Below are 27,519 nucleotides of genomic sequence, written 5' to 3'. Positions count from 1 at the left end.
TATTTAGATGTTCATTTGCGATCTTCTTTGGTTGTCCAAAAGAGGATGATATGGTTGTCTAACAGGCAAGAGATTCATAACAGCAACCTCTGTGATTGGTAATACGCAAGGGTAATAATGATGTTGTCGAAATAGTAAACTGCTTCCCAAGCATGAATCACGTAGCTCAACCTGTCGCTGCACAAATTGCTTGTTGATGCTACATATTGATATGAAATTAATGGGAACTGAGCATGTGGCTTTGGTAGATTTATCATTAATTTTAGCAGAAAGTGCTGGGGCTGCCATCTTTACATCCATTTGTTGCCACTTGCTACTGGAGAAAATGAATGCTACATAAAGCTATGTTGGAAATTGAGTAACATGTTATTTATTTGAAAAATGAACTACTGAGGGATTACTTCAATTAAATAACTAACGTGTTACGTTACTCATTACCGTTCTCCCCAAATGTTCACACCCAAACAACAGGAATAGTTTTAACAGTTTCTGGGGCGTTAAGAAAAAAAGGTAAGAGAAAATATTGTGAGTTTTGGGTAGCATACATCAACATGATGTACTGCACAAACAATCCCCAAAATAAATCCTGCATCACTTTTGGAAGGTTCACTGCTCCCTGACTGTCAACATATTGTTTCTGTATCTGTTGGCAAGCACAACAGACATGTATGCAGGGCTATTTTAATTTCTACAAGTTTTAGTAATTTAGATGTTTTTTTTTAGCTCAAATAAAACAATTGGCTTATGGTGAAAATGTGTCCATCTGGGAAAGTTTGAATCTAGTCATGGATATTATTATTTTTTCAGATAGGTTTGTGTTTTACCCCAAGTTATCATACAGTTGACCCAGTTACAACAAGCCCCGCTCTACCCTATGAACTTATGGCACGTTTGCAGTGCTTACCCATGAGGCTGCTAAAAACTATAGGTTTAAATGTGTGCAGCTGTGTCATTGTGGCAGTTGAACAACGGAGACAAGTTACTTAAACTAACTGCAGGTAATGGTATTAATCATCAAACAACGATTCCTCAGAAGCCTACATCGTTCTCAGCCGCTGCACCACCCTGCTTTGACGCGAATCAGGAGTAAGGTGAGATGAGTAGAGTAGGCTATTCACCGGGACACTGTTTTGTTCGATTTGTTGGGGAGGTGGGGACGAGTGGAGAAATTAAGTATTTGAAATATATAATATTTTTGTTTGTGCCTACAGTAGTGCCTGAGTACCCTTGATGATGTATAGCCCTGTTCTGATTAGTTGTATGTCAGCCGGTAACTACTGTAATTTGTCCTTGTTGATATGCAGCACACCGTGCTTCTTGGGATTTTTCTTTACTCTAGCAATTAGTGGTGATATAGAAAACCTGCTGCACTGTTTTCTGTCGTTATACGGAACATTGTAGAGAAATAAACTACTCCAGACTGACCAAATGTAATCATGTTTATCTTCTTATCTTGGCCTATGGCTTAATGGGTAAGGAATTATTAAGAAATCAAATGTTTATTTTTTAAAGCCAATATTACAGAAAGAAACCATGGATAATTTAAATGTTGCATTGCTTTGAGAACGGCAGCTTGCGGTCTCTGATTTTTGTTTATGACAGTTTGTGGTGGAACAGGTGAATGTAATCTCGACCTAATTGCTAGCAGAATAACGTCTGGGCAGAAGGAGAGAGAGGAGAGATGATGGACGAAGCGGGAATCGTGGTGCATCCGTTCTCTGAAAGTCAGGATTCGTATTAACTGGTAGTAGTTTGGGTACATTTAAAAAAAAAAGTGCCACCCGTAGTCTTAATCTTCGTTCAACACATTTCCTTCAACTAAGAATAGGTTACAATGGACAGCAGAATATAGTCAGTTATATATATAATGTGGCATCTACATTGAGAGAGTTATCTATGCATGTTGCCTTATTTGTGTTTTAATTAATTTAACAATAAATGTATTAACTGTTTTATACTAAATCTTCACACTCATAGTCGTCCTTTCATTTCAATTCTAAAGTCCAGGACGACAGTCTAAATAATAAGAACGTTGACTATCCAGATGCTTTTGAAACCTGTGAGTTTATCATGGAGGCCAACAGCCACATTGACCAGGGTCCTTATAGCAAACTGACTGCATATTAGTAAAGTAGAAGGCTACAGTTTATTACAGTACTTTTTAATTTAAATAAACTAAAAACTAACTTTGCTCTGGTCAGATGTTCTATTTCCACTAAAGGTAAATTGTGCTTAGAGATATATGGTAACTACAGTCAGTTTTGAAAGCAATGCATAGAAAGCAACATAATAAGCAGATTTTGGAGGCTCATACTAAATCCGCTTGGACCTCATGATATGCCGAAAATCCACTCTGTGAACGGAGGTGTTGCACAACTCTGTCTCAGTAGCAACTTAGTGACGCATTTAGAGTGGTACAGGAACATATAGGAAGTAAGCTACATGCTTAACCAACCATGTGTGTAGTATTGATCAGGGAATAGAGGGGTGGTAAACTCAGCGCTGGCGATTTAAGATCCTTACGGTAGCCTAGATCAGTGTTTCCCAATCCTGGTCCTCGGGACCCAAAGGGTTGCATGTTTTTGTTTTTGCCCAAGCACTCACACGTCTGATTCAAATGAAAGACTTGATGATAGGTTGATTACGCCAATCAAGTGCGTAACTGGTAGGGCAACATTTGAAACAGGTGTGTGAATGCTAGAGCAAAAACAAAAACGTGCACTCATTTGGGTCCCGAGGACCTGGATTGGGAGACACTGATCCAGATCCTTGCGGTACCCTAAATTGAACACCTTTCAATATGAAGTGCACTGCCTTTCACAAGGGCCTATAAGGGGGTCTTAGTTAAAAAAGGGGTACTCTTTTGGGGCTCAAGCTGTTAAGATTCCACAGTCGTTCTAGGTGTGGCCTTCCAGCGTGTGCCATCAGTCCTTTGCGATGCTGTTTTACGTCACAATTCTCTTCCCAGACCTGCAGTCAGTAAGTAAACCCTACCTAATTATCATACAGCACACCTGTTCACCCCTGCTGATTCTAGGGGAAAGTAGGGCCTTGTCAATCCGACTGGCAGTTGCCCCTACGTCTTCCTCTGCCTTGAATGTACACACAGAGCCACACCCCTGGGCGTCCTTTCCTTTGGCATGATGCACTACAGGACAATTGTCACAAGGAGTGCACCTTTTTGGGGAATATGCCATTTGGGATACGCCCAGATGTAGTTTCCAATCCACATCTGCAGGCTCTGGTGAAGGCTTTGATCACGATGCCTTTCAGTGTAGCGGTGTTGATCTAGCATATAAAAATCAGATAAATCGGATTGTGACGGACAGGAAAGACCTAACGCTGTGTGATCTGGCCTCCATTAATACTCTTTTGTGGATACTAGCCCTGGGACAGCCAACAAATTCAAACGAAGTGAAACACACCATTTTTTTTACTGACTCGATGGAAACCAACAAACTAAGTAGACCAGTCCCAGCCAGCATCATGTTGGTGTCTAAGGAAAAGCCACCCACTCCATTCATCCACCCACCACCTTTAGTCATGCTATTCCTGCTCCATATGTTAAAGCTGTTGTAGTCCACTAGATGGTGACAAACCTTGACGTAACGCCCTGGTCTTTCAGGGAAGGGAGGGCTCCTCTAGTAATTGGCTCATGACAGAGGAACTGGAAACCCTGAATGTCTGCGTGACAGAGGAACTGAAAACCCTGACCTGACCTGTTTTAAGTGTGAACCTGATCCTGCTCCTTTCAGCCACCAGCTGACATAGCACGGCTGGTGTTCCAAATGGCATCCTATGCAGTAATGAATAATAGGTTGCCATTTCGGTATGGGTCCCAGACTCTGTCTTTCTACAGTACGTGCTTCTTCCATCAGCTGATAGCGGGCCAGCTGTCTTCCCCCAAGACTGTATGTTTGTCTGTCTGTAGACAGTTTATTATTGGACCTAACCATTCGGTAGCTTTTACGACACATAGATTACACTGTGATTCTTCTCACACCACAATTCTATATTTATTGAGATTTGATTCTGCAGTAAGGCTTCGATTACATGTGGGTCTGATTCCCAGTGGTATTGGGAACATAAATGTATGCTCCCTACTATATGTTGCTCTGACTCTCAATTTTTTTGCCTGACTAATCTGTTAATGCTCACATGTTATTGTACTCTCTTTAAGAACACAGTACAGGTAATTAGCAGATAGTTTTAAACTACTCTGCCTGTAATCTAAGAGCTGGTTTTGGCCTGTGATAAATGTTTACTTGGGTATGTGCACGCTCCTGTCTGGTGTAATCAAACCCCTTGCATAAACAACATGGAGCTTGCGGTCCTGTCACACATTTTCACATATCTGCATCCCACATTAAATACCAGAGACAGTCGCTCAGCTTCATGATCAACTGTAGGCTGCATAAAACAGTAGATTCCATCTATAACAAGTTTCAAATTAGTGTTGCTGTTTTCTGCATAGGTAGGTATAGGCTTTGCCCAAACCTTAGTAATACCCAATAAGTCATTCAGGGTTGGGGTCAACTTAAATTGAAGGCCGTCTACTTAGAATGTGAATGAACCAAAAAAAGAACCTGATCTTCTTTCCAATGTTTTTCAATCATTGAATTGAAATCAAGTTTACTTCCCGAATAGACTGACTTCAGTTTGAGTTTCCAATCCCAGTAAGGAAAAACCTCATGTGTTTGCTCTGCTGGACACCTTTGTCTTTTGTCTGTTTTGGTGGGTTGCTCTTCCCAGCATGCTGAAAGTGGATCCCAGTATGTTGACTGCAGGAGCAACACTGGTACTATAGACTGGATTGTTGTTCCAACAGCTGATTGGATCCCTCTCTCCTTCTAAGCAAGCCGTCTCCCTTTCTATTTATGGCAGATTCCCCGGTATCAAAGCTCCTCTCTTCAGCCCATACATGGTTGGTCCTGTATGAAGTTACTACCACCCCACTTTTGGCCCACAGTCCTCAAGGCGGGCCTCTCACTCAGAAGCCTAATGCTAACTGTTAGTTAGAATGGACAATGTTAAAATTCAGAAGATACAGAGGACCGGTTAATTAGTTGTGGGACTATATTAGAGTCTTTTTATAGTTTGAAGAAGAATCCAGCTGTGGATTGGTGCTTCCTTTTTTATCACCCCTGTTTATTTAGTCTCCCCTCCCCTCTCTCACTCCCTCCTTCACCCTTTTCCCTGCCCCCTCTCTTCACCCCCGGCGTTCCTCTCTCGTCTTTTCTCCGCTATCTCTCGCTCCTGGACCGATTTACTTGGCCCAGCTCTCTCCACAGTGGTCTGGAAAGCACCGTTCTATATTTGTCTGCTGCTGAGGCTGTCTTCTCTGTGGATGAGGCAGAATCCTTCTGCTGTTTTGGGAAGGTGTGGGTTCTAAACCCAGCAACCCCAGTCACACCTGCACCCTCCAGCCTGCTACTCACTGAACAGGTCCCCGGCCTCCCCGGACTAATACGAGTATTTTTCGTTTGTTTGACTTCAAAACCCCAAATGGGAAATAATTTTCATGGACAGGTGGACTTCACTATTGTGGTGTTGCCCTGACATGTCATTTACCTGTTGAGAGTTACCTGTTGTTGGAGCCAGGTTGCAACCAAGGGAGGGTAAGTGCTTCAGCAGCCTTCCTCATATTTAACTGAATATCTGCCGATCTAGTGCTTTGTTATTTTTCAGTGTTGATGTGAACGTCTGTAATGTAGATACGGATGGCATTATTCCCAGTACTTATGTACCCCTCTCCAGTGAATGCGACTCAAAATGGAATCAAGTGTCCTCTTGGAGGATTAATAAAGTACAGTTTCCAATACATTATATTTGATTATCAAGTGATCAAGTCCATTTTAAGAGCTCACCCATTTAGTTTATGCAATATCCCCAAAGTATGCAGTGTTTTGCAAAACAGAAAATTTTTGACATCTGTTCTGAAATGCGAGCTGTACAACAAACATAGGTGTAATTACATTAATCTTGCATGATTTCAATGGTTTTACATGATCTGATAGTTCCTCTACAGAGTTACACAGGAGAATGGCATCATATGAAACTATTCCTGTAATGTTGTCAGTTTGTAGCTCCTCCTGACAGTAGTTCTGTAGGGGCAAACCTTCTCTGTGTTGCCGCTTGAGGCAAACAGGCAGTTCCAAATCTGTCAAAAGCAGATAGGAGTTGTTTTGGCCTCCTGTGTGAATGAGTGAGTGTGTTCAAATGCTGTTCAGTGGGTTCAGCCTTCATTCCTTTATGTATTTTCTGTCATACAGATGTCATATCTTAATTTGATCCATTTGAGTCAATGGGCATTTTTTTTTGTCAGTGATGATATAATATTCTATGCAATCCAGTGGGTTACTGTGGCCAGTACATCAGGTATGTACTTTTCACTTGAAGGGCATCCTGGCTTCATGATTTCCTAAAACGTGAATTAGTGTTTACCACAGTATTACTCAATACCTGTTGCTGATTGTCTAATAGTGGGTTCTTGAATCAGTTCCTGATATACAGGACAGTTGGGTGTCTTTGGAACAGATATACAGGACAACAAATGATGATATAAAAGGCCACAGAACTACTTTTTGCAGGAACCGATGATGATGACATTTACGGGTGAGTTTATCCCACTTAAATCTCAGTTGCTTACAAACAACAAGCAACATAAGCGAATATATTTTAGCTTACATCTTTTTTCTTTTATATTTATGTTTATTAGTGAATTCAAGTTTTTTAATGTTTTGGTTATAATAAATATTTCTTAGGCAGGACGCATCACTGTCCAATATACCATTTGTATCAGCCAATCAGCATTCAGGATTCAAACCACCTGGGTTATAAGTAATTAATAAGGCACGAGGGGGTGTGCTACATGGTCAGTATAACACAGCTAAGAGCTGTTCTTAGGCACGATGCATCGCAGAGTACCTGGAAACAGCGCCCCCTCGTGCCTTCCTACTTACATATTATTGATAATAGTTAGCACATGGGGGAATGACATCATAGCCTAGGCCTACAGGGGCATTAAGCTGTGCTCTCCTCCATACCTAAAGCATCTGGAAACCTGCAACCAATCAATGTCAATACGTGGAGAAACAGTAGGCTGTTCTGTAGGTATTTACCAACTGTGGAAACGGGGTGCATGAGGTCAACTCTGTCCTGTGATCCCAGTGCAATGAACTCTGTAAACAAAGTACAATTTTGTGTGTGTGTGTGTGTGTGTGTGATGAAGAGATTATGAGGTGATGTAGATGTGGTCAAGAACCATGGCATCTTGATATTATATGAACAGAACTCCTGTACTAGCAGAATGAGCTTCTGGGATCAGAATGTCCCAAATTGTACTCTGTTCCCTTGTAATGACCAGAGCTCTGTGGGCAACCCAACACTTCATCTTTTTCAGTAGCTTCCTCCCCTGTAACCAGCCCACCATTTGCAGAAGCAAAGGCGGCCCAGCTTTACCTCTCTGTCCCTCCATTCTGCCTTTATTAGGAGACGGTGAGCTGACCGGCAGGCAGGACGTGTGTTTAGGTTAGCAAAATGCTGCAGGCTCCTGCTCTGAGCTCTCCTGAGCCTGGCCAGACAGCCCCACACAACCAGCCAGAGTCAGACAGAGGCTCTTCCTGCTCCTTCACAAGGTTTACTCTGGCTTTCACAGGCCATCAGGGCAGATTCCTCCCTGGGCTTATATGGATGTAGATCAGTGCAGGATTGAGTGGAGGAGCGATTGAAACTCTCCTGTGAATCATCAACACAGATGACAGGCTTCAGGAACAGTGGGTCTCACAGGGAAGCTGCTGTTCTTAAAATGTGTCTAGTCATGATGGATGATGCTTCATCACAAAAACACAAACACTTCCTCCCATACACACACAGTGACCAAATTAATTTGGGATCACTGACATCGGTCCTGTTCCCATCATTGCAACATTATAAAGCCATGAATAAATAACATGGCAGCTCTTTGAGACATAAAGGTTATAAACAGTGCAACAGGCTTTTAACTGCCAACTTGTGGAGACACGATGTGAACCATGCACAGCTGCTGATTGCTGTCGTCATACCATAAACACCATCAGGTACTGTAGGCCTAGACCAGGGCTGCTCAATCCTGTTCCTGGAGATCTACCATCTGGCAGGTTTTCTCTCCGACCCCAGTTGTGACTAACCTGACATAGCTTCTCATCCAGCTCATTATTAGAATCAGGTGTGCAGAATTAGGGTTGGAGAGAACCTACAGTACAGGGGTGTAGCTCTCCAGGAACAGGAGTGAGCAGCCCTGGCCGAGACCATCAGCACAGCACTGTGTCATCTAATGATGGAAACACCATAAAGGTTCTGTTAAGGTTTCCTCAGCTCACCCTGTAGGAGAACCATTTTTTGGTTGCAGGTATAACCTTATTGGTTCCCCTTCCGTCTCTGTCTGATTACCTTAGAACCGCTCCCTAAACCCTCCTGTAATGTAGGAGAGTTGAGCTAGATCTCCAAGAAGCTAAATTTAGCTAGCTAACTGATAAGATGAAGCATGTTATCTAAACCGGATGTGCACAAGCATACATTTAGCCAGGCATAATGTAAGAAATAATTGAATGGACGCTGTCCATCTTTCTTACCATGTGCTAGTCACAACACTGGCTAGCTAGTTATGGACCTGCTGGCTAAAGGTTGTGGCTGGCAAATTAGCTAGCACATAGCTGAGTGGGGTTAATCTGGCCAAGTTAATTAAAGGTTACCGAATGACCATATCTGTCATTTGGTATAGCATCAGTTTACGGACATGGAGCAGACTGCATATAACATTGGTCTTAACTTACAACCCAAGAGAGCATGTGAGCCAGGGCTGATCAGCTTTCTTCTAAACTAGTATGCTATCATAAACACCATACACCAGTAATGAAAGACATATACACTTCTGTCCCAATTTAATAATTCTGATCCTGTTGCCTCACCCCACTCAGATGACTGCATCCTGGAAGAGTTCTGGCATCTAACTTCACATCTTTCCTTAAGCTCTTTGCAGAACATTCTGTCCTCAAAGTTGATGTGTTAGAAGCAGGAAAAATGGGCAAGCGTAAGGCTCTGAGGGACTTTGGGCCAAATCGTGATGGCTAGACTACTGGGTCAGAGCATATCCAAAACTGCAGCCCTTGTGGGCTGTTCCCGGTCTGCAGTGGTCAGTACCTATCAAAAGCTGTCCAAGGAAGGAAAACCATTGACAGGGTGATGGGTGGCCAAGGCTCATTGATGAACATGGGAAGTGAAGGCTGGCCTGTGTGGTCCGATCCAACCGACGAGTTACCTACCAGTCAGGTGGTGTGGATGATGGCGGTGGTAGTAGTGATGGTTTTAGTGGTGGTGGTGATGGTTGTGGTGGTGATGTTGGTCTAGTGATGGTTGTGGTGATGGTGTTAGTGGTGATCTGTTGGTGGTGATGGTGATGGTGGTAGTAGTAATGGTGGTTGTGGTGGTATTGCTCTGGAGTCCGCAAGACAATCTGGGTAGACAAGATGGTTGAGATGGGATATCTTGCTGAACAGCTGTGATTAATGAGGTGAAAGTTAGGGCAGGTAGAAGCCAGTGCCATGGGGGGTGAATGGTTGTGGGGCTGATACTGTACCTGTCTTCACTAACCGGTAATATAATGGATTGTGCACAGAAATTGGTCCAGGCATTTCTGACACTGGGAATTATTTTTCTTTGAGGCCCCCAATACTAGACACATCATTTACATTTTGAGAACAAATTACAGACCATCTTGTAGTTGACAGAACAAAAAAAAGAAATTTTTACTCAAACATTCTGGCAGTCTGATGACTATATTTCAGAAATGGGATTGTTAGAAAAGGATTTGGTTGTGTTTAGCAAGGTATTGAGTATTATTAGCGTTGTGGGATTATTTTACACTTTAATACATTTGGGTTTCATACGTTTTCTGAAAGTGGAAAAGTGCTCTGCTGTCCCTGTTTTAAGTTTGACCCGGCTGAGCAGAAGCTACAATCATGTAGGAGTGAGGCAGCCAAGAGACCTCAGGTGGCAGTACAAAGGGCTCGGGTTGGGAATTGGAATGTTGGGTTTGACCATTGCCTAGGTAGGTACACAGGTAGACAGGTTCCCCTTGCTGCACTGTAGCTGATGGGCGCTTCAACTGGAAGCCATTTGATTGAGCCAAGCAGGGTGACATGGGAAAACCTGAGATGGTTGAACATTAGGCAGTATTTTGGATATGTTGTAGTACGAGCAGAGTACTGGAACTGGTACTGCACCGCTGTCTGTGTAAGGTCACAACCTATGAATCTATGAATGTAGTACACGGGTCCTGTGCTGCTAAGTTGGTTCAACATGACGGTTTCAGGGTTGTTTATTCGATTCCTGTGGGCAGTCAGTATGAAAATGTACACATTCACTACTGTGTGTTGCTCTGGATAATAGTCGGTTAAATTACTCTGGTCCATTTAAATTCATGTGGGGCATAAACCCATAGGAGCATTTCACCACATTGATGTCTATGGATAATGACAGGGTGTGGACTGGGGTCACACCAAGGTGCTTTGCACTGGGAGAGGGAGCCTGTGGAGTTGTCAACCGTGATGGAAAGGTCTTGTAGCAGACCGTTCTTTCCCCAGAGGAAGTCCAGCTCTGCCATGTTGAGCTTGAGGTGGTTGGCAGACAACCAAGCATAGATGTCAGCCAGGCGAGCAGCTAGTTTGAAGAAGGCTATAGAAGGCTTAAAAGTCGCCTTTGGCAGCTTGGGAAAAGAATGACATGCCCTCTTAAAAATGCTTATTACAAAAAAATCTGTTGATTAAATTGAACAAAATACCTCTGTGATATAGACTTGTCTAGGACAAGTCAAGGACAGAAGGGGGCATAATAAAAAAACAGCAGATATATTACCATCATATACTATGTTTGAGTCAAAATAACTTGGGTTTTTTCTAAGTTAAGTTAGTGCTAAAGGCTGTTGCCCCTAAAGTACCTTTGTTTGCCCCTTACAGGGATGTGGTCTTGTGAGAGGAAACACAGCTTGTTCTAGAAGTTACTTTCAGCTATTTATTTTTCTGTGGTAGCCACTTTGTGCTGGGGTCCAGGGCCTGATTTGAACATGTTCATTTGTGTGGTGGGTGTTGTGGCCATCCGGGCAGTGAGACAGACAGAGGTGCCTGGAGGGGGACTCACAGGGATCATGTTTGTTGCTATGCTGGCTGCCAGGAAGGTGGGTGAGGAGAGGAGTGAGAGGGAAAGCAAACAGCCACACACACAGGCAGACACACACACACACACACACACAAACACTTTGGTGGTAAACATTGGTTGACTTTTCTCTCTCCACCTCTCACTCTGTCTCTCACCCTCCGCCAGGCAGCCACTAAGCTAACACGTTACCTTATTTGGATGGTCTATTCGGAGTTTAAGGAGATGGGCACGCTGGGGAGGGGAATGCTGCGGCGTGCTGGTGTGTTAAAGGCCGACTTTGGGCAAAAACTCTTTGACTGATGCACCATTGTGCATTGTTTTTTAATGCTTAAAATGGCATTGCCGGTTAGGTGTAGGGTCTAGGTTAAGTTTAGATGTAAGCTTAGGTTGTTGAGGTCAAGGGTAAGGGTTAGGGGATGGAGAACATAGATTTCTGGGTGATGGTTAGGTTTTGGCTCCCCACAAACGTGTGTGTTCGTGTGTGTGTGACTGTTTGACTACTCTTGGGCCTATATTCATGCACAAAGTGTAAAGCCTCAGTAGACCTACAAAGCCTTATGTCCATACTGCAGTATGTACAACAAAAAGCCAGCTCTAATTGGCCTTCTGGTCTACTGTAAATACTGTGTCAAAAATGGCACTCCATTCTCTATTCCTTATCTCCTGTAGTGCACTATCAACATTGTCTGAAGTAGTTAACTGTATAGGCTGCCATTTGGTACTCAGGTCTACATGCCAGGTCTGTTGCTAAGGGGTGATATTAGTCATGGAAATCCTGTGGATTTCGAAGAATGAAGACTTCGAATGGCCCCCTGGCAAAAGTAATTCCCTATATTGGTAATAAGGTGCTGTTTGGGACACAGAGTGGGCATCCAAAGTCTACGTTCCCTTATTGAAAATGCTGCTTTTGTTCATGAAATCAAGATGATTCATAACATAATTTTTTCCAACTTTTATAAGCTATTGTAACAAACAATATTTAAGCATAAATCAAGTAGATAATTTTTCATAAAACTGTCAAAGCCTTGGTTGCGTAAATTTGCACATTATATAATCAGTGTTGTAATTATGTTCTGATTTAACCAGTGACATACTTTTTCAGTCCCCTGCAGTGAATTGAAGAGATTTGGATAAGCCCAACATAAAAATTTCTTTCAATGGTTTATTGGTTGCATAGTGCAGAGAGAGCCATGGTCCACAAGAAGCTTAATAAAAAAGAGCTTTGAGATCTTATGGTTGAAAGGTACAAATCAGGACAGGTATACAAACTCAAAGGCTCTGGCAGCCAGATTGGCTGTGTATTAGAAGCAGTGCCAAATGGTGATTGAGTTTTTGTATCAGTAACAGCCATGAATTGTGGTCCATTCAAACAATAAATTATTGCTCATAAATAAAACCTGTAGCTAGTAATCGTTTACTTTGTTAACATGCAGGCAAGAATAAATAATACTGGCTGTGGCTAGCATTCGGATTGCAAAAATCACTAAACAGTCGTGGTTTTTGAATTATTTGGTTTCTTGTCCCCTAACTGCCAGCTCAAAATTAGAAAATGATTTTTGTTTCATCAATCTTACAGCCAATTCTAGCTGTATCCTGTTAGCTTTGGCATACTGCTTTGCTAATAGTTAGTTTTGCTTTGTAAAAAGGATTCCCAAAATTTAGCAGCCCAGAGCCATGCTTTCTTGTGTTCCAGTAACAGGTATATTTTTATACTTTTTTTAGTTATGTGCATATTGCTTTCCTCTGTTCCATATAATTTGATGCACCAGCTTGTTTGATGCAAATACACTAATGGTGAAACATTTTAGAACATCCTAATTTTCTCAGTTTTTATTTATATTTAAGCAGTTCAAGTCCAGAAAAATAACCTGAAATGGTACAAAGGTAATGGTAAACTGCCAGAGGTTAAAAACTATTTAGGTTACCAAAACAATAATGTACATTTCAGAGTGATAAAGTTATGGGTTTTTCAGTGAACAAGTAATGGATTAACAACGTACAGCTGTTCTCTAGCAATGGAAGTAAATTACGGCTTGAAAGTTGAAGCTAACAATTCCTACTGGTGCCCTGACTTTAGTTGATTATTCTGTCTGTATAAATATTGTGTTGGAACAGGTTGTGTTACTACACCCTCTTAAACTTTATTTGAAAGAATGCCACAAGTGTTTTCAGCTGTTATGACTACAAAAGGTGGCATTTTGTTAAACAAAACAAGTTGTGACAAAATGGCACCACCACGGCCATTGGGGGGGATGGATGACAGGGCAGATAAAGCGCATCAGGGAAGCTACCAAGAGACCAACCTCAAACTTATAGGAGTTTCTCTCTGGAACTGGACACTCCCTGCATTTTACAACCATTGCACGTATTCTCCATAAGTCTTAGCTGTGGGCAAGTGTGGTCAAATGGAAACCATTTCTCAGAAAAAACTTCAAAGCCTTTACGCATTTTGCAATAAGACTCTCAAAGGAAAAAGCTATCTTTCAACTCAAAAGGTGCTTCTATAAAGTATTAGGTGTGTGCACACGTATGCAACCAAGGCATAGACATTGTTTATTATTTTTCAGAGAAATTAGCCATTTGCATTTTATTTAACCAACTAATATTGTTGGTTTAATGATGAAAAATGTCTGACATGATTTGTCTTGATTTTAGCCTTTGCATGAAAAAAAGCTGTATTTTTTTATTCGGGAGAGTAGACTTTTGATATCCATTGTAATTGAGAGGACCGGCACGATATTTTCAAAATGCAATCACACTGATACCAACAGAGCATAAAGTGTCATCATACAGAAATGTATTGTTTATTTGTGCTTGCTTGTGTCTATGCTTATAGGTGTGAGACGTGTTTGTGTGAGTCATGAAATTCTTCAACATTATTAAGAGGAGTTTTCTCTGGCCCTGTTTGCCGTCTCCCTCCGCACCCTCTCTCTCCTTCCTTTTTAAATTTTTTTCTCCCTTTTCTCGCTCTCCTCTCCCTCCACTCCCCTTACGCCTCTCCTCCTCCTGTGTCTCCCTGTTTCTCTCTCTCTTCTTCTTTCTCTACATCTCTCTCTCTCTGTTCCCACTCTCTCTCCCTGATCTTCCTTTTTTATTGATGGTCCATTAAAGGAGATTGTGTCCAATCTACACCTCCTGTGTGCCGCACTATTGAAACCATTCCAAAGTGTGTGTATGTGTGTGTGTGTGTGTGTGTGTGTGTGTTCACACGCGCATGCGTGTATTGTTGCCTTTTTGAATGTATGTGTTTGCACTTGCATACGTGTGTGTATGTTGTCGCCGGGGGTTAGAATCTGACTTCCTCGCTGATCAAAGACCTGTACCCTATTCCCTGTTAAAAGGGCACTACCTTTGACCAGAGTCCTATGGGACACACCACTCTTCAGTCCCGTCTTCCAATCCCTTTTCACCATTTTTATAATTTGGGCTAATTTCTTCTTGTAATCTGATTATGGGCTCGGAGGAGCTTTATCACCTTGCCTGCAGCCTCTGTCTCTCCTGTTCTCTCTCTCTCTCTCTCTCACTATGGCTTCCGCTCTCTCCCACTCCACCTCACTCTTCATGCTCCTGTGTTGAGCTCCTTGGCTGAGCTCGCTCACACGCAAACACACACACACACACAGGCTGCTGTCTGAGCTAGGGATCCATTCCTGCTCTGTCCTGTCCGTGTGGCCAGACTGACCGTCTCTCTGTCTGTCTGTCCTTGAGACTGTGTTGTACCTCACTGCCACTGTTTGTCAGTCAGTCAGTCTGTCTGTCTGTCTGTCCGTCAGTCTGTCTCCATCACTGCTGCTGTGACTGCTGTCACCGGGACAACAGGGAACCTGTCAGCAGTGTGTGTTCCGTCTGTCTTCAGCCTCTCTACAAACATGTTCCGGAACCCATGGATCACTAATTATCTCAGCCATGTCAAATACGCTGTCAGTGAGCGAGGTAAGGGCAAGGAAGAGCAGGGCACTCTGCAATGGCTCCGTGTCTGTGTGTGTCTGTGACTTAGCAGTTAGCACTTACGGTCTGTTCATGAAACTGTACTTGTGTGGTACAGATACTGAGATATTCCTGCCACTTAGATTCTGCATGCGCTCGAAGGGAGGGGCCTTGACTGACTTTGTGTGCTAATAAGTGTGTTGTGTGCCTGTGTGGGTGCCTGTGTGGGTGTCTGTGTGGGTGTCTGTGTGGGTGTCTGTGTGGGTGTTCATAGGCTACTGTAGCTGCAGTTGTACTATTGAATAATGACCTGAAAAGTCTTGCTCTTGCTTTGTCCTTATCTACTTCTCATTTGATCAAAACCGTTTGAGTATTGTCCTTGATCCTTATAGTACAATACTGCATAGCAATAGTTGTTTGCACCCTGCTACACTTCAGGTAATATCAAGCTAAGACTCGAAGTTCTGATTTAGGATCAGTTTACTCTTATAGATTCAACTGAATGGAAATGGGAGACATCCTCTCAGACACTCCATGAATATGGAGAGGGTGGTTTGCATGAGGAAGACACATTCTCTCTTATCAATTGGCTCCTTTGATTCCTGCCTATGGATGAGATCTGAGTTTCAATGGTCCTTTCCTCCGTGTAGTAAGAGAAAATCCTGACAGTTTCTCGGAAGCTTGTCTTTGGCGTGTCCCTTTCACTTAGCTGCTTCCAAATCAAATGCCCATCATGACGGTCTGTGGGGGCCTGACCAGTCTTTTGTCAAGATCAATCGGGAAGGTTTGCTCCGAGGCCAACACCAATCACATCTGCCCTTATGACAACACCTGACTCCACACACTGCCGTGACTGCGGCAACATCCATTGTGTTTTATATTCTGGTTGTCAGGTTGTTAATGTTGAAGAGATGCTGTGTTCGGTATTGTCAAAACCATATTGTATCGTAGGTAAAATCATGGCTGACAAACTGAACTACAAACTAACAAGTCCTTATTTCATGCAATGTGATTTGTAGATCAGTCAATCAAAGATGTCCCTCAGAAATGTCCAACGTGTTCTCGATTACTTACCTTAAAGCCAAAATAGATTCAGGATACTATATACACACACCATCTGACAACCTTTACACCCACTTTGTCCATCCTGTAGTCCATTGTCCACCAACCAAAAATAGGGTTCAGGAAGCAGAAACCGCTAACTGGTCCACCCCTCTCAGGCCAGGCGATTTCAAGGTCAGAGGTCCCTGAACACAACATGCTACATTGGGGAGAAACAGCTTTAGGCTGTCTACTGTGCCTACCCAGAACCACAAGTGGCTTTGTCTGTACTACTTTTGGACTAGAATTCTTCTTCCATGCATTCACCTTGGTTAAAGAACCTGGTAGCTACATTTCCTTTCCCTTGAAATTTGGGCTTCTTTTGACTTATGTTGTTCATTGAGTTGACATTCCAACTGTTATTTCCAGGCATGAATGCCTTACATAGGTTGAGATATTCTGGTCGATTAACTGAAATGTAGCGTTTTACATTTTGATGGCATAAGGAATTAGGTAAGATTGCATTGGAAGAATTAATCATTGTTTTTGTTCACTATGGCACATTCTTAAAAGATTCATGAAATCATTTCATGTTTTCTGGTAACTTATCTGGTGAAGAATAATCATGTTTGCTGAGAAACAAGAATAATAATAATTGTTTCTCTGTTTCTCCAGGCTTTGGAACAGAGGCTCCAGTCAAACTCTGCACTTCATCATCACTGCCAACAGAAGCACTGAGGTGGGATATACTATATTGTTTAATAATTGTAGATCATTTTCACAGTCAGGTCATGGGTAGTGGCCCACAAATGTATGTGACAGTAAGAGATTAATTCATGAAAGTCAATGATACAACATTAAACTTTAGATATAAATAAACAAATAAGGTAATTTCATCAGGCTGTAATTGTCAACATCACGCTGGGTAATCCTGGAGAACATTGGCCCCCATGTCGTTATATCCGCCACATCAACAATATAGGAATAGTTAAGGATAAGGTAGGTTCTTCAGACTGGTTTAAGACTTATCTTGCACAGTAAGCATTAAAAGCTGGACATGCTTGGATCAGCTTATCCTAAGATGCTTTGTTCAAATGGCAGTACAGTAAAACCCCTCTCAGGGTTTTTTGTCTCCACTTTTCAGTATCTCCTCTCCTCCTGTTCACTCAGAATAGGTGTAATGCTTTGCTAAATCTATTCTACAGTAGCTGAAGGTTCTCCACACTTTCCCCAAGGTGCGCACTTCCACACAGGGTTTTAATAATGGGGGAAATGAACACATTACCCTTAGAGGGTGTGTGCAAGTGCATTATGCGAGGCTTGTGGTGAACATTCGCCTATTGATCCTACTAGTTCATTGTAGGACTTCATTAATGTGTCATAAAATGATGTGGTTGTGGAGGTCTGGCAGATATTTATAGAGGATATTTCCCCGGCTATTTTCAACCTAGCCACTAGGTCATGATCCTGATCACTTTGTGTGCCTTGTCAGGGTTAGGTGTTAACCTAGTTCTTAGTTAGATCCCTCCTTCCTCATAAAAGAGGAAGACTCCGCTCAGAACAATGCTAGCTATGCTGACCATGTGGACTGACATGGTTTGTGTCCCTACAAAGACAGCGAATACAGTTACTGAAGCAGGCTTGACGTTGTGTTACAATCGCAACATGGTTTATGTTCACCAACTCAGTGGCTGGTTGATGTGTCAACCCTGAGACTGGAAGGTTTGATCCCAGTTCAACGCAAACCAAAGACTGAAAAATAGATAGATAGATTAGGCTCTGACTGCCGTGAGAGACTAGCTTGCTGTTCAAGGGGTGTGCTGGTACCGTGCCCCGCTACTGAAACAGGAGCTCCCTACCCCATGGGCTATTCTGGCTGGGAGAAGGCTTCTCTCTTTAAAGAGTGATTTGATGGCCACATGTTTAATATCTGAGATGATACAGTCATGTAAAATTAAAAAAAGGTTTTATTTTTGTTACAAATTTGGACATGTAGGCTTGATTTATAACATGACAATAGACAGGTCAGGTAAGCTAATTTAACAAAGACACAAAGATTATACTTTGCAATTATCTATTTCATAGTGCGGAAAAATAAAGTCCACCCCTAGTTTCTGTAGCTGGTGATATGCCCATTGGCTGAAATAACAGTATCTTACATTGATTTTTGCCCACTCTTACTTACAGTACTGCTTCAGCTGTGTCATGTTGAATAACCTTTTTGCATGCAAGTCCCCCCCACATAATTTCAATAGGATTGAGATCTGGGCTTTGACTCAGCATTCCATAACCCTCCCTTTCTTTGTTTTAGCTGTACTGTTGTAGCTTTGCTTGTGTGTTTTGGACCATTGGCCATGATCCATGTTCGCTTCAGCTTATGGACAGATGGCCTCACATTCTCCTCAAGAATTCTCTGGTACAAAATGGAATTCATGGTGGACTCAGTGATGGCTAGTTGGACATTTGTAGACGGTCTGTCTGTGAAATTATTTACTTCAAATGGGTACAAATTTCAAATAATCTTTCTTCTGGGGGCCTCGGATAGGTCTTTTGATCTTGGCATAAGTGATGTTTTGACATTTTTATGAAATGTTGGACCCTCCTATGTTACACTCAAATTATTTTGTAATGATTTACAACTGTTATGGTGGATCTGGTTGTAGTTAACATTTTATGTGATGATGAAGTTAGGGGTGTACTAACTTTTTCATCTTAAGTAAATATCAGTTCTGTTTATTTTCATTGCATGGATGGTTTAAAAGTAAAAATTAATTGTGTGATTTGTGAAATCGGGTAACCTTTATCAATGAATGTGGTTGGAATTTAGTGGCTGGATCTTTCCAAGTGGTGTATGTACTTTTCCACATAACTGCGTTTATCCAGTTTGACTATGTCTGGATAGCCCAATGAAGGCGATAGGTAGTATTTCCATTTCAAATCAAAACACTTGTCTAACACTTCCTTGTGTGAAAGAAGACATATGTACACACCCTGAATTTGACCTTTGAAGACTATATGGATAGAACAAACATTAGGCGAATAGCCTAGTGGTTGAATCAAAGGCCCAATGAACGGTTTTAGAGCTGAAAGGGCGAAACGTGTGGTTGTGCCCTTAAACGAGGCACCTGTCTCTACTCACTCCTGTAAGTTGCTCTGAATAATAACTTTTGCTATATCACTCAAATGAAAATGGTTGAAAACCACGTCTCATCATAATATGCTGGATTAATTTGAACACTTTCAGCTTTCAGAACGACTTTTCATTCAAGAACAAGAACACGCTGGTCAAGAGTGCTACTGATATCGATGCCAGTCTTTTGGCAGTCCTACCCAAGGGTAAGTTGCTTTCCCAATCACAAACTACTTTAGAAAGGACACCCTGTTCACTATATTGTACACTGCTTTCCAAATGGAGTGCCCTGTGTCTGCACTTTGTGTAGGGCATTTGCAAGAAAAAAAGTAACTTTGATGAGCATAATGATCTGACAGGTGAATGTGCAATGTTTTATATTTCATGTACATTTTTCTCCCAGTTTCAGAATTAAAGAAACATTTTGAAAGCGTAGTCTCAGGGGATTTGGAAATGAACAGGTATGTTTGCATATGATGAAATTGTGATGAAACTCTCCCTCTGTCCATATAGTCTGCACTGTATGAACAGAGTCCGTACATATGTCCAGTACATCTACACATTGTTCTCTCCTACCATTCTGTGTTGATAATTCATGGTTCTTCCCAAATTCCCTAGTTTTCCGCTGCTTTTTCTAATTGTTTTGAAATGGATGAAAACCAGGGCTTTATGTTAAAGTAAAGAAACCTTGATCTCAATGGAGCTCCATGCCAAGATAAAACATTGAAACATTTGTGGTATGGGATAAAACTGCGTTCTCATTATAATACTATAACTGTAAGATAATGCACAAATTTCAGTATACTACTATAACGGTAAGATAATGCACTAATTTCAGTATTAGTAGCCTCTAAAACAGTAGTCTCGATACATCATTGAGATTTAAATAACAGTAATATAAAACCGTGGTCTCGATACATCATTGAGATTGAAATAACAGTAAGATAAAACGGTAGTCTCGATTCATCACTGAGATTGAGATAGCAGTAAGACAAGACTGTTACCTTTGTTTGTCTCTGCCCGATGTGAAGCAGGAAGGAGAGGATAGCGCGCCGTCTGGAGGGTGTAGAGGCTGATGTTTCCCCTGCCCTGATGCCCAGCTGTGCCGGCCTTGTGGCCAACCGCATGCTGGAGGAGGACCCCCCACGATACACCCGGGCCTCAGAGCCCTGTGAGCCAGTCATGGGTATGCGTGCTGACCAGGCAAAGCAACACAAGCCCCGAGGCCTGTGTGAAACCTAAACCGTAGACTTGGCTTGTTTTGACTGTACTTCGATATTTAAGCTTGTAAAGCAAATGTGAAGTGTCAAGCTGTGTGCTAGTTAGGGGGAAGGCACATGACACCTAGACCCTCGTTCAGGGCACGAGCTGTTTGGTGCTGATTATTTCTGGATGTAGAAAGATGATATTTGAGAGAATGTCATAGTAGGCCTGCCTATGCTTCGAACAGTGGTTCCCTGTGTTTCTCTTGGTTCCAAAGTGAGCCCATGTTTGTGACGTCTTGGTGTTTTTAAGATTTAGCCTGCACCGCGAACGGTTCCCACATGTCTCTGGTTAGACGTTGTCGTCTATATAGGGAATAGGTTGCCATTTGGCACGCTCTCAGCCGTGTGCTTGTCTCCCTCCTTGTTCCACAGTGAGACGCTACAGCAGGGAGGAGATGGAGGTGTCCTCCCCAGACCGACAGTCCGGGCCCCGGGGCGGACCTGGAGACCAGCCCCATGCCGAGCCCGTCCCATCCCCCTCGGTCGGCCCGGTGGACCCAGCCAGCCTCAGCTCCAAGGCAGAGCGGATCGCCCGCTACAAGGCTGAACGGCGGCGCCAGCTCTCAGAGCGCTACGGGATCCTCCTGGACCAGGAGACAGACATGGACTACAGTCCTCGCTACACACGCTCACGCAGGGAACCTGACGCCTCGGCTCGGGGCCCCTCGGCCGCCACAGAGCGCCGGAGAGACCGAGAGAGGCAGGACGTTGAGGAGCGGAGGAGAGACACGGACAGACAGGAGGTTGAGGGAGGAGGTTCTCCCAGAGCTCCCTACAGCTCCGGAATGGGCATGGTCTATATGCAGTCCCATCCTGCCGAGCCTCCTCCTGGCCACGCCCACAGCGAACCCCCTCCTCCTGGCCTTGACCGTAGCCAAGCCCCTCCTCCCACACGGGAGAGGGCCAGCACCTACTCGGCGCGGGAGAGAATGATGAACCTGGAGAACTACCGGCGGGCCCAGGAGAGAACGATGGGGGGGGCGCATACAGGAGCCAGCAACAAGTCCCAGGATCATGCCCAGCCCCCCCACCAACCACAGGCTAGCCCTCTGGAGCAGCTCAGCCCCCGATCCAGGACCGCCTCCAGAGAAGCCCAGAGCGTGGCGGCCGTCCCCAGCTCGCCTCGTTCCGCCCGGCGGGCCTCCCTGCCCTCCGCGCGCTACGGCATCTCCCCCGGGGACCTGTTCATTGAGCAGCAGGCTCAGGCCATACTCAGCAGACAGGGGTGAGTTCAGATCTGCGTCGCTGTTACAATGCCCTGGTACCACACCGGTTTCTTATTCGCACTCATCCCAGTAGCACACTTGTGATTGCACTCATGTAGAGGATATAACACCCCCTGTAGCTCTACACTTGTGGTATATGGGAGCTCAGTGGTACGCCTTCCCTCTACCGCCCCTAGTGGTAGAGGGAAGGGCTGATAAAAAATTAACAAAGGTATAACAAAGTTGCTTGACCTTAAGTATTTTGCCCAACTGCCAGTTGCCTAGCTACAATAAAATGTAAGTCAAATGTTACCAGAGTAAAGCAAGGGAAAGATTATGACTTTAAACATAGTGACTGAGCCGCAATAGGCTTGTCAAGCCACTGTCTACAGTCGCATAGAATTACAGGCTTTGTGTCAATTGTGTTCTCTATTAAACTCTATGGGAGGAGCTGAAGCCAGAATAGAGGGAGACAGCAATATACCCTTGATAATATGAATAGCTACAGTATTACAGTCTATATCCCAAATGGCATCCTATTCCTGACACGGACCACTATCTTTAATCAGAGCCCTATGGACCCTGTTCAGAGGAAGTGTACTATGTGGAATAGGCTGCCATTTGGGACCCATTGTTTGACATACAGTAGTGTTAAGAAAGTAGTAATGATTGGCCAGCACAGACTCAGGTGACCACCAGTCTGTCCAATGCTAGACCTGCATGTATTGTGGTAGGGACATCCTGTACTGGTGGACCTTGTTTCAGATGCTTTTAGGGGTCAGCCTGTCTGGAAGCCAGAAGCCAGTGTCTGTGCTTTTGAGACTGTTCTGTTGGTTCCATTGCAACAGGCCAGATTTGGTCTTTTTGCATGTGGCATAGAACAGCAGCATATTTAGGCGTATTACTATAACCTTCCCCCAGCATTCAATCAATAAGACAAAACAAATAAAATGGCTGTGGTGTGGACAGTGGTGCTGTCTTCCCCCAAGGCAAATTCCAACTTTAAGCCCTTGGTAGTGAGGAAAGGGTTAGCTAGGCTAATGGGGTATACATCTGGAGCTGAACTTGACCCAGATTCTCTGCTTGGCTGGCCAACTGAAGGCAGGGATGTAATGTTACTGTAGATGTGCTGGATCCATGGCTGGCCAGCTGAAGACAGGGATGTAATGTTAAATGTGCTTGATCCATGGCTGGCCGGCTGAAGACAGGGATGTAATGTTAAATGTGCTTGATCCATGGCTGGCCGGCTGAAGACAGGGATGTAATGTTAAATGGGCTGGATCCATGGCTGGCCAGCTGAAAGCAGGGATGTAATGTTAAATGTGCTTGATCCATGGCTGGCCAGCTGAAAGCAGGGATGTAATGTTAAATGTGCTTGATCCATGGCTGGCCAGCTGAAGACAGGGATGTAATGTTAAATGTGCTGGATCCATGGCTGGCCGGCTGAAGACAGGGATGTAGCGTTAGATGTTAATCCCACAGAACTCTGGTCTAAAGTAGTGCACCTTATAGGGAGGAAGATTTGTAAGGCAGAACTGGAGTGGACTGTAAAGGCTGACATTTTCCTTGCATTTGTTAGCACACACTGAGACTTTCAGCCTCTCATGGTGCTTCCAGCCACGTGCAGCTTTTCAACACATATACTATGTGCTGTGCTGTAAGTTGCACTCGCGTCTCCAGACAACCTGGGGTCTGCAGTGCAACCTCTGCATGGTCTCGACCGGTCTCCGATCAATTTAGCGCCCCTGCTGTCAGCCCGACACTACATCCAGTGTTGGCATGCTAGCACAAACAGACTGCCTCTCAGGCTACATGTGGCCTGTGCCGCCAGGTAAAGCCCAGATAAGGGGTTGGTCGCCGCGGAGGTGTGTGTCCTCATGGATGCCATTTAAACCCCTGCCGTGCCATGTCAGATGAAATGAGGCGGTGGCTTGTCAGTTCGGGGTGGCTTAGTGGTGTACCGGGAGATTAGCGTGGCGCATGCTTAATGACACCTGTTACCTATTTGGTGCTCTGTAAAGGGAATTGCCAGCCATTTTGGGATGCAACATAAAATGACCTTTGGCTGTGAGGAGCAAGGGGCCATGGATGAAAGTGGTAAAGGCTCACTCATATTTGGCACTGTGAAATTTGAGGGAGCTAGAACATTTAGGATGTAGGAACGATTAGTCTTGACATGTCCCTAGTTGAACCTCAATCTGTTGTTGAGATGGATGGGGTGCTTTTTCTTGATGTTTGTCCCATGATTACATTGAATTAAGAGCATGCAGTGCTGTTTTTATTTATCCCTATTTGTTCACCCCAGATGGTCTTCTCTAAATGATCGTCACATGACTGTGTGTTGGTGTGCATCCCTGGTTGAGTTCCAAATGACACCCTGTTCACTATCAAATATACTGCCTTTGAGCACCTGGGAGAGGCGTCATCAATTTGAATGTGGTAGTTTACTTGGGAGTCACATTGTCTTCGATTTGATTGTCAGTGCTATAGTCCGTAAATTTGTTCTTCCCCCTTTTAAGAATCAGAGTAAGAGACAGAATATCGAAAGACGAGAGTGGCGTCCAAAGGGCCTCTGCAGAGCGCGGTCCAGCTCCTGAGCCTCCAGTCAGCAGACACCCGGAAGGTTCTCACACCAGCCCCACTCATTACATACCCCGGCGCGGCCACAGCTCTGAACCTGCCACCTACCAAAGGACCGCCCCCTCTTTCTCTCAGCACCCCCAACCTGTCTACACCCACGTCCCGTACCCCCACGCCTCAGTTACACACACACACACATCAGCCCCTGCCGCTGGCCACCAGGGGGGCCACCATGGGACACCCACAGACCCTCAGCCTTACCTAGCCATGCCGGCCCCCCGGGTGGAGACGGAGCCCCCAAGAAGGAGGGTCAGCGCCGACCACATTTACACGACCCACGGGGAGAGCCAACGGGAGAACCGTAGGGAGGGCCAACGGGAGAACCGTAGGGAGAGCCAACGGGAGAGCCAACGGGAGAGCCAACGGGAGAACCGTAGGGAGAGCCAACGGGAGAACCACAGGGAGAACCACAGGGAGAACCACAGGGAGAACCAACGGGAGAACCCCCGGGAGGGCAGGCAGGCACTGAGAGAGGAGGTACACACAGAGGGGCTGCTGAAGAGCCGGAAGGCAGTGCTGCCCTCAGAGATCCGCCGCAGGGAGAAGAGCGCGGACGACCCCCAGAGAGGTGAGCCCCAGCTGGGGCCAGGCAGCCGCCAAGATGACCGTGCCGCCCCGTCCACCATGGAATGGGAGAACTCTGGAGGGATGAGAACCAGTTGTGCGGACTCAGAGGACTGGGAGACTAGGACCAGGGACGGTGACCAGAAGAAGCCGCAACAATGCTGGTCCAGCCAAAGCCAGGACGCAGAGGAATCCGGCCCAGCCAGGCCCTCCTCTTCCTCCCAGCCCCAGCAACATCAGCAGCCCCAGAGTCCGCAGGCCCTCCGGGGTCACCATGGCCCTCAGAGCCGGCCTGGTCAACAGAGAGGCGGTGACTCGGCCGTCTACCTCCAGAGGGGTGCCTCCCTACCTCAGGCTAGACATAGGGGCGCTGAGCCAGCCCGGCAGGACGGACCCCCCAAGCCCAAGGTCCGCATGCGCTCCATGTCTGACATCGGTGTCAGTGATCGATCTGCGACGTATAGGAGCACGGAGAGGTCAGCCGCTGGCAAAGAGGCAGTCGTGGGCACCCACCAGTCCAGGGAAGGAGGGGAGGCAGGAGGGGTGCTGCTCAATGGCGAGGTTGGAACCCTGGACACCAGGGTTTCTGTGGCCCAGCTCCGACACTCATACCTGGAAAATGCAAACAGGAAGCCGGAGCTGTAGGTGGAACAGCATGATTACCGGCTCTAATCAGTCTGCCTGTCACTAATGTAGACTCTCATCTGACGCTTGAGCTGTTTAAGCCTCTGTTTTATTTTTTTTAATTATCATACGCAATATAATTATTACCTTCGAAGCTTGAATGAGGGATAACTTACTATTTGTTTTGACAATCTGTCATTTGGGCATACCTGAGTGGTTCGTTGCTGCATGTTGTGCTGTGATTTCTAATTTTGTTGAGAGTTAATGTGATTATCTTGTGCGTGACTTTGCCGCATCTACCACAGATGACTGGATTGCTGTGGAAGGCACTATTAAACGCATCATTAACATCAAACTGACCTTCCCGTTGTTCTCTCACAATTATTCTCCGTTCCTGTTGCCTTGGCCTTTCACCATCCCGACCCATGACCGCACGAAGGGAGCCGACTAAAGTAGAGAGAACTGCTGTGGAAGTAGATCCGACTGCTGGGAGCACTGATCGGGAGCGTGGTGGTGCGACGCGGAGGCCTCTGCGCTACATCACCCCTGGAGACAACCGCAAGTCCTGTGAGAGGTTTAGGACTCAGCCCATCACCTCTGCTGAGCGGCTGGAGTCTGATAGGTGAGAGTGTTAGGATGTAGCAGAGAGGCTGGAGTCTGATAGGTGAGAGTGTTAGGATGTAGCAGAGAGGCTGGAGTCTGATAGGTGAGAGTGTTAGGATGTAGCAGAGAGGCTGGAGTCTGATAGGTGAGAGTGTTAGGATGTAGCAGAGAGGCTGGAGTCTGATAGGTGAGAGTATTAGGATGTAAAACAGAGAGGCTGAAGTCTGATAGGTGAGAGTTTTAGGATGTAAAACAGAGAGGCTGGAGTCTGATAGGTGAGAGTGTTAGGATGTAGCACAGAGGGGCTGAAGTCTGATAGGTGAGAGTATTAGGATGTAGCAGAGAGGCTGGAGTCTGATAGGTGAGAGTTTTGGGATGTAAAACAGAGAGGCTGGAGTCTGATAGGTGAGAGTTTTAGGATGTATCACAGAGAGGCTGCTGTATGTTCCCGGGTAAGAGGAAACCTCTGACTTCTGTGGAGCAGTTGGACTGTGGAGTAGATGATAGGTATTGAATGACCCAGGGAAACATATTTCTGAACAGCCTGAAGAATTTTGTAAAATCACCAGTGGGTGTACAGTACTTTTGTAATTTCTCTTTTGTAATTTTTTAGATGCAGTGTACTGCAGACTGTTTTATGCAATCTCAATACATAAAAAAATTATGTTGTTTCTTGTGGGGAGATTATACAGTGCCTTAAAAAAGACCGCTGTCATGTTGATAAATGTTGCTGTTGCTTATACTCTCTCAGGTCTCGTCCTACAGAGCTTCAGACCACAGAAGGCAAGTATTGGATTAGATTGCTCACTATCAGAGCACACAATTAATGAATTAATGTGTATGAGAAATGTTATGATGTAAACAGATAAAAGTTTGGAACGATATGCAAATTTCTTTAAAAAATTACAAATATTTGTGTTAGTTTCGTGTGTGGGGGGGTGTTAGCAGGTGTTTGAGATTGAACACCTGCTAGCATCCCCCCCCCCACACACACACACACACACACAAACCTAGAATACACCTGTAAATAATGGGGAAAGTGGTCAGAATTCTAAACTTTACTTGTTGACTTATATGAAAAACATTTTCTGCCCTTTTTAGCTGATGAAGAGAAGCTTGATGAAAGAGCTAAGATGAGTGTGGCTGCTAAGAGGTCACTATTTAGGGTACAGTATCTTAATACTTTTTTTTGCTATATTTCTACTGAATGAGGATGTTGATTGCAGTGAGGTCTGGTGAGGGAGGATGGCTAATTGCCTGGAATGGAGTGAATGAGGTGGTATTAAACTCTTAGAAACTGTGGGTTTGATTTTTGTTAGTGTATCAT

At 44.5% G+C, this 27,519-nt stretch overlaps 1 protein-coding gene across 5 annotated transcripts in view; it reads left to right on the top strand.

Annotated features, from left to right (window-relative positions):
• Positions 1–4,970: 4,970 nt before the first annotated feature.
• The window catches only part of LOC105024582 (supervillin), a 49,467-nt gene continuing 26,918 nt past the window's right edge, over positions 4,971–27,519 (top strand). For 4 of the 5 annotated variants that reach the window (XR_003777812.2, XM_029116888.2, XM_029116887.2 and 1 more), the window contains exons 1-11: positions 4,971–5,618; positions 15,050–15,126; positions 16,837–16,900; positions 19,406–19,497; positions 19,695–19,752; positions 20,323–20,477; positions 20,929–21,781; positions 24,281–25,606; positions 26,029–26,211; positions 26,944–26,975; positions 27,294–27,358. Coding sequence is in view for 4 of the 5 variants with exons in the window: in XM_029116888.2 (XP_028972721.2) it covers positions 15,063–15,126; positions 16,837–16,900; positions 19,406–19,497; positions 19,695–19,752; positions 20,323–20,477; positions 20,929–21,781; positions 24,281–25,606; positions 26,029–26,211; positions 26,944–26,975; positions 27,294–27,358 (2,892 nt within the window). In the remaining variant the exon portion in view is untranslated. The remainder of the gene's footprint in view (positions 5,619–15,049; positions 15,127–16,836; positions 16,901–19,405; positions 19,498–19,694; positions 19,753–20,322; positions 20,478–20,928; positions 21,782–24,280; positions 25,607–26,028; positions 26,212–26,943; positions 26,976–27,293; positions 27,359–27,519) is intronic. The other variant, XM_029116889.2, reaches the window with a different exon arrangement.

The sequence above is a fragment of the Esox lucius genome, chromosome 3 (assembly GCF_011004845.1).
Source record: "Esox lucius isolate fEsoLuc1 chromosome 3, fEsoLuc1.pri, whole genome shotgun sequence".
Taxonomy (NCBI): domain Eukaryota; kingdom Metazoa; phylum Chordata; class Actinopteri; order Esociformes; family Esocidae; genus Esox; species Esox lucius.
The sequence above is the reverse complement of the archived record's forward strand: the minus strand, read 5'-3'. Positions and strand labels throughout refer to the sequence as shown.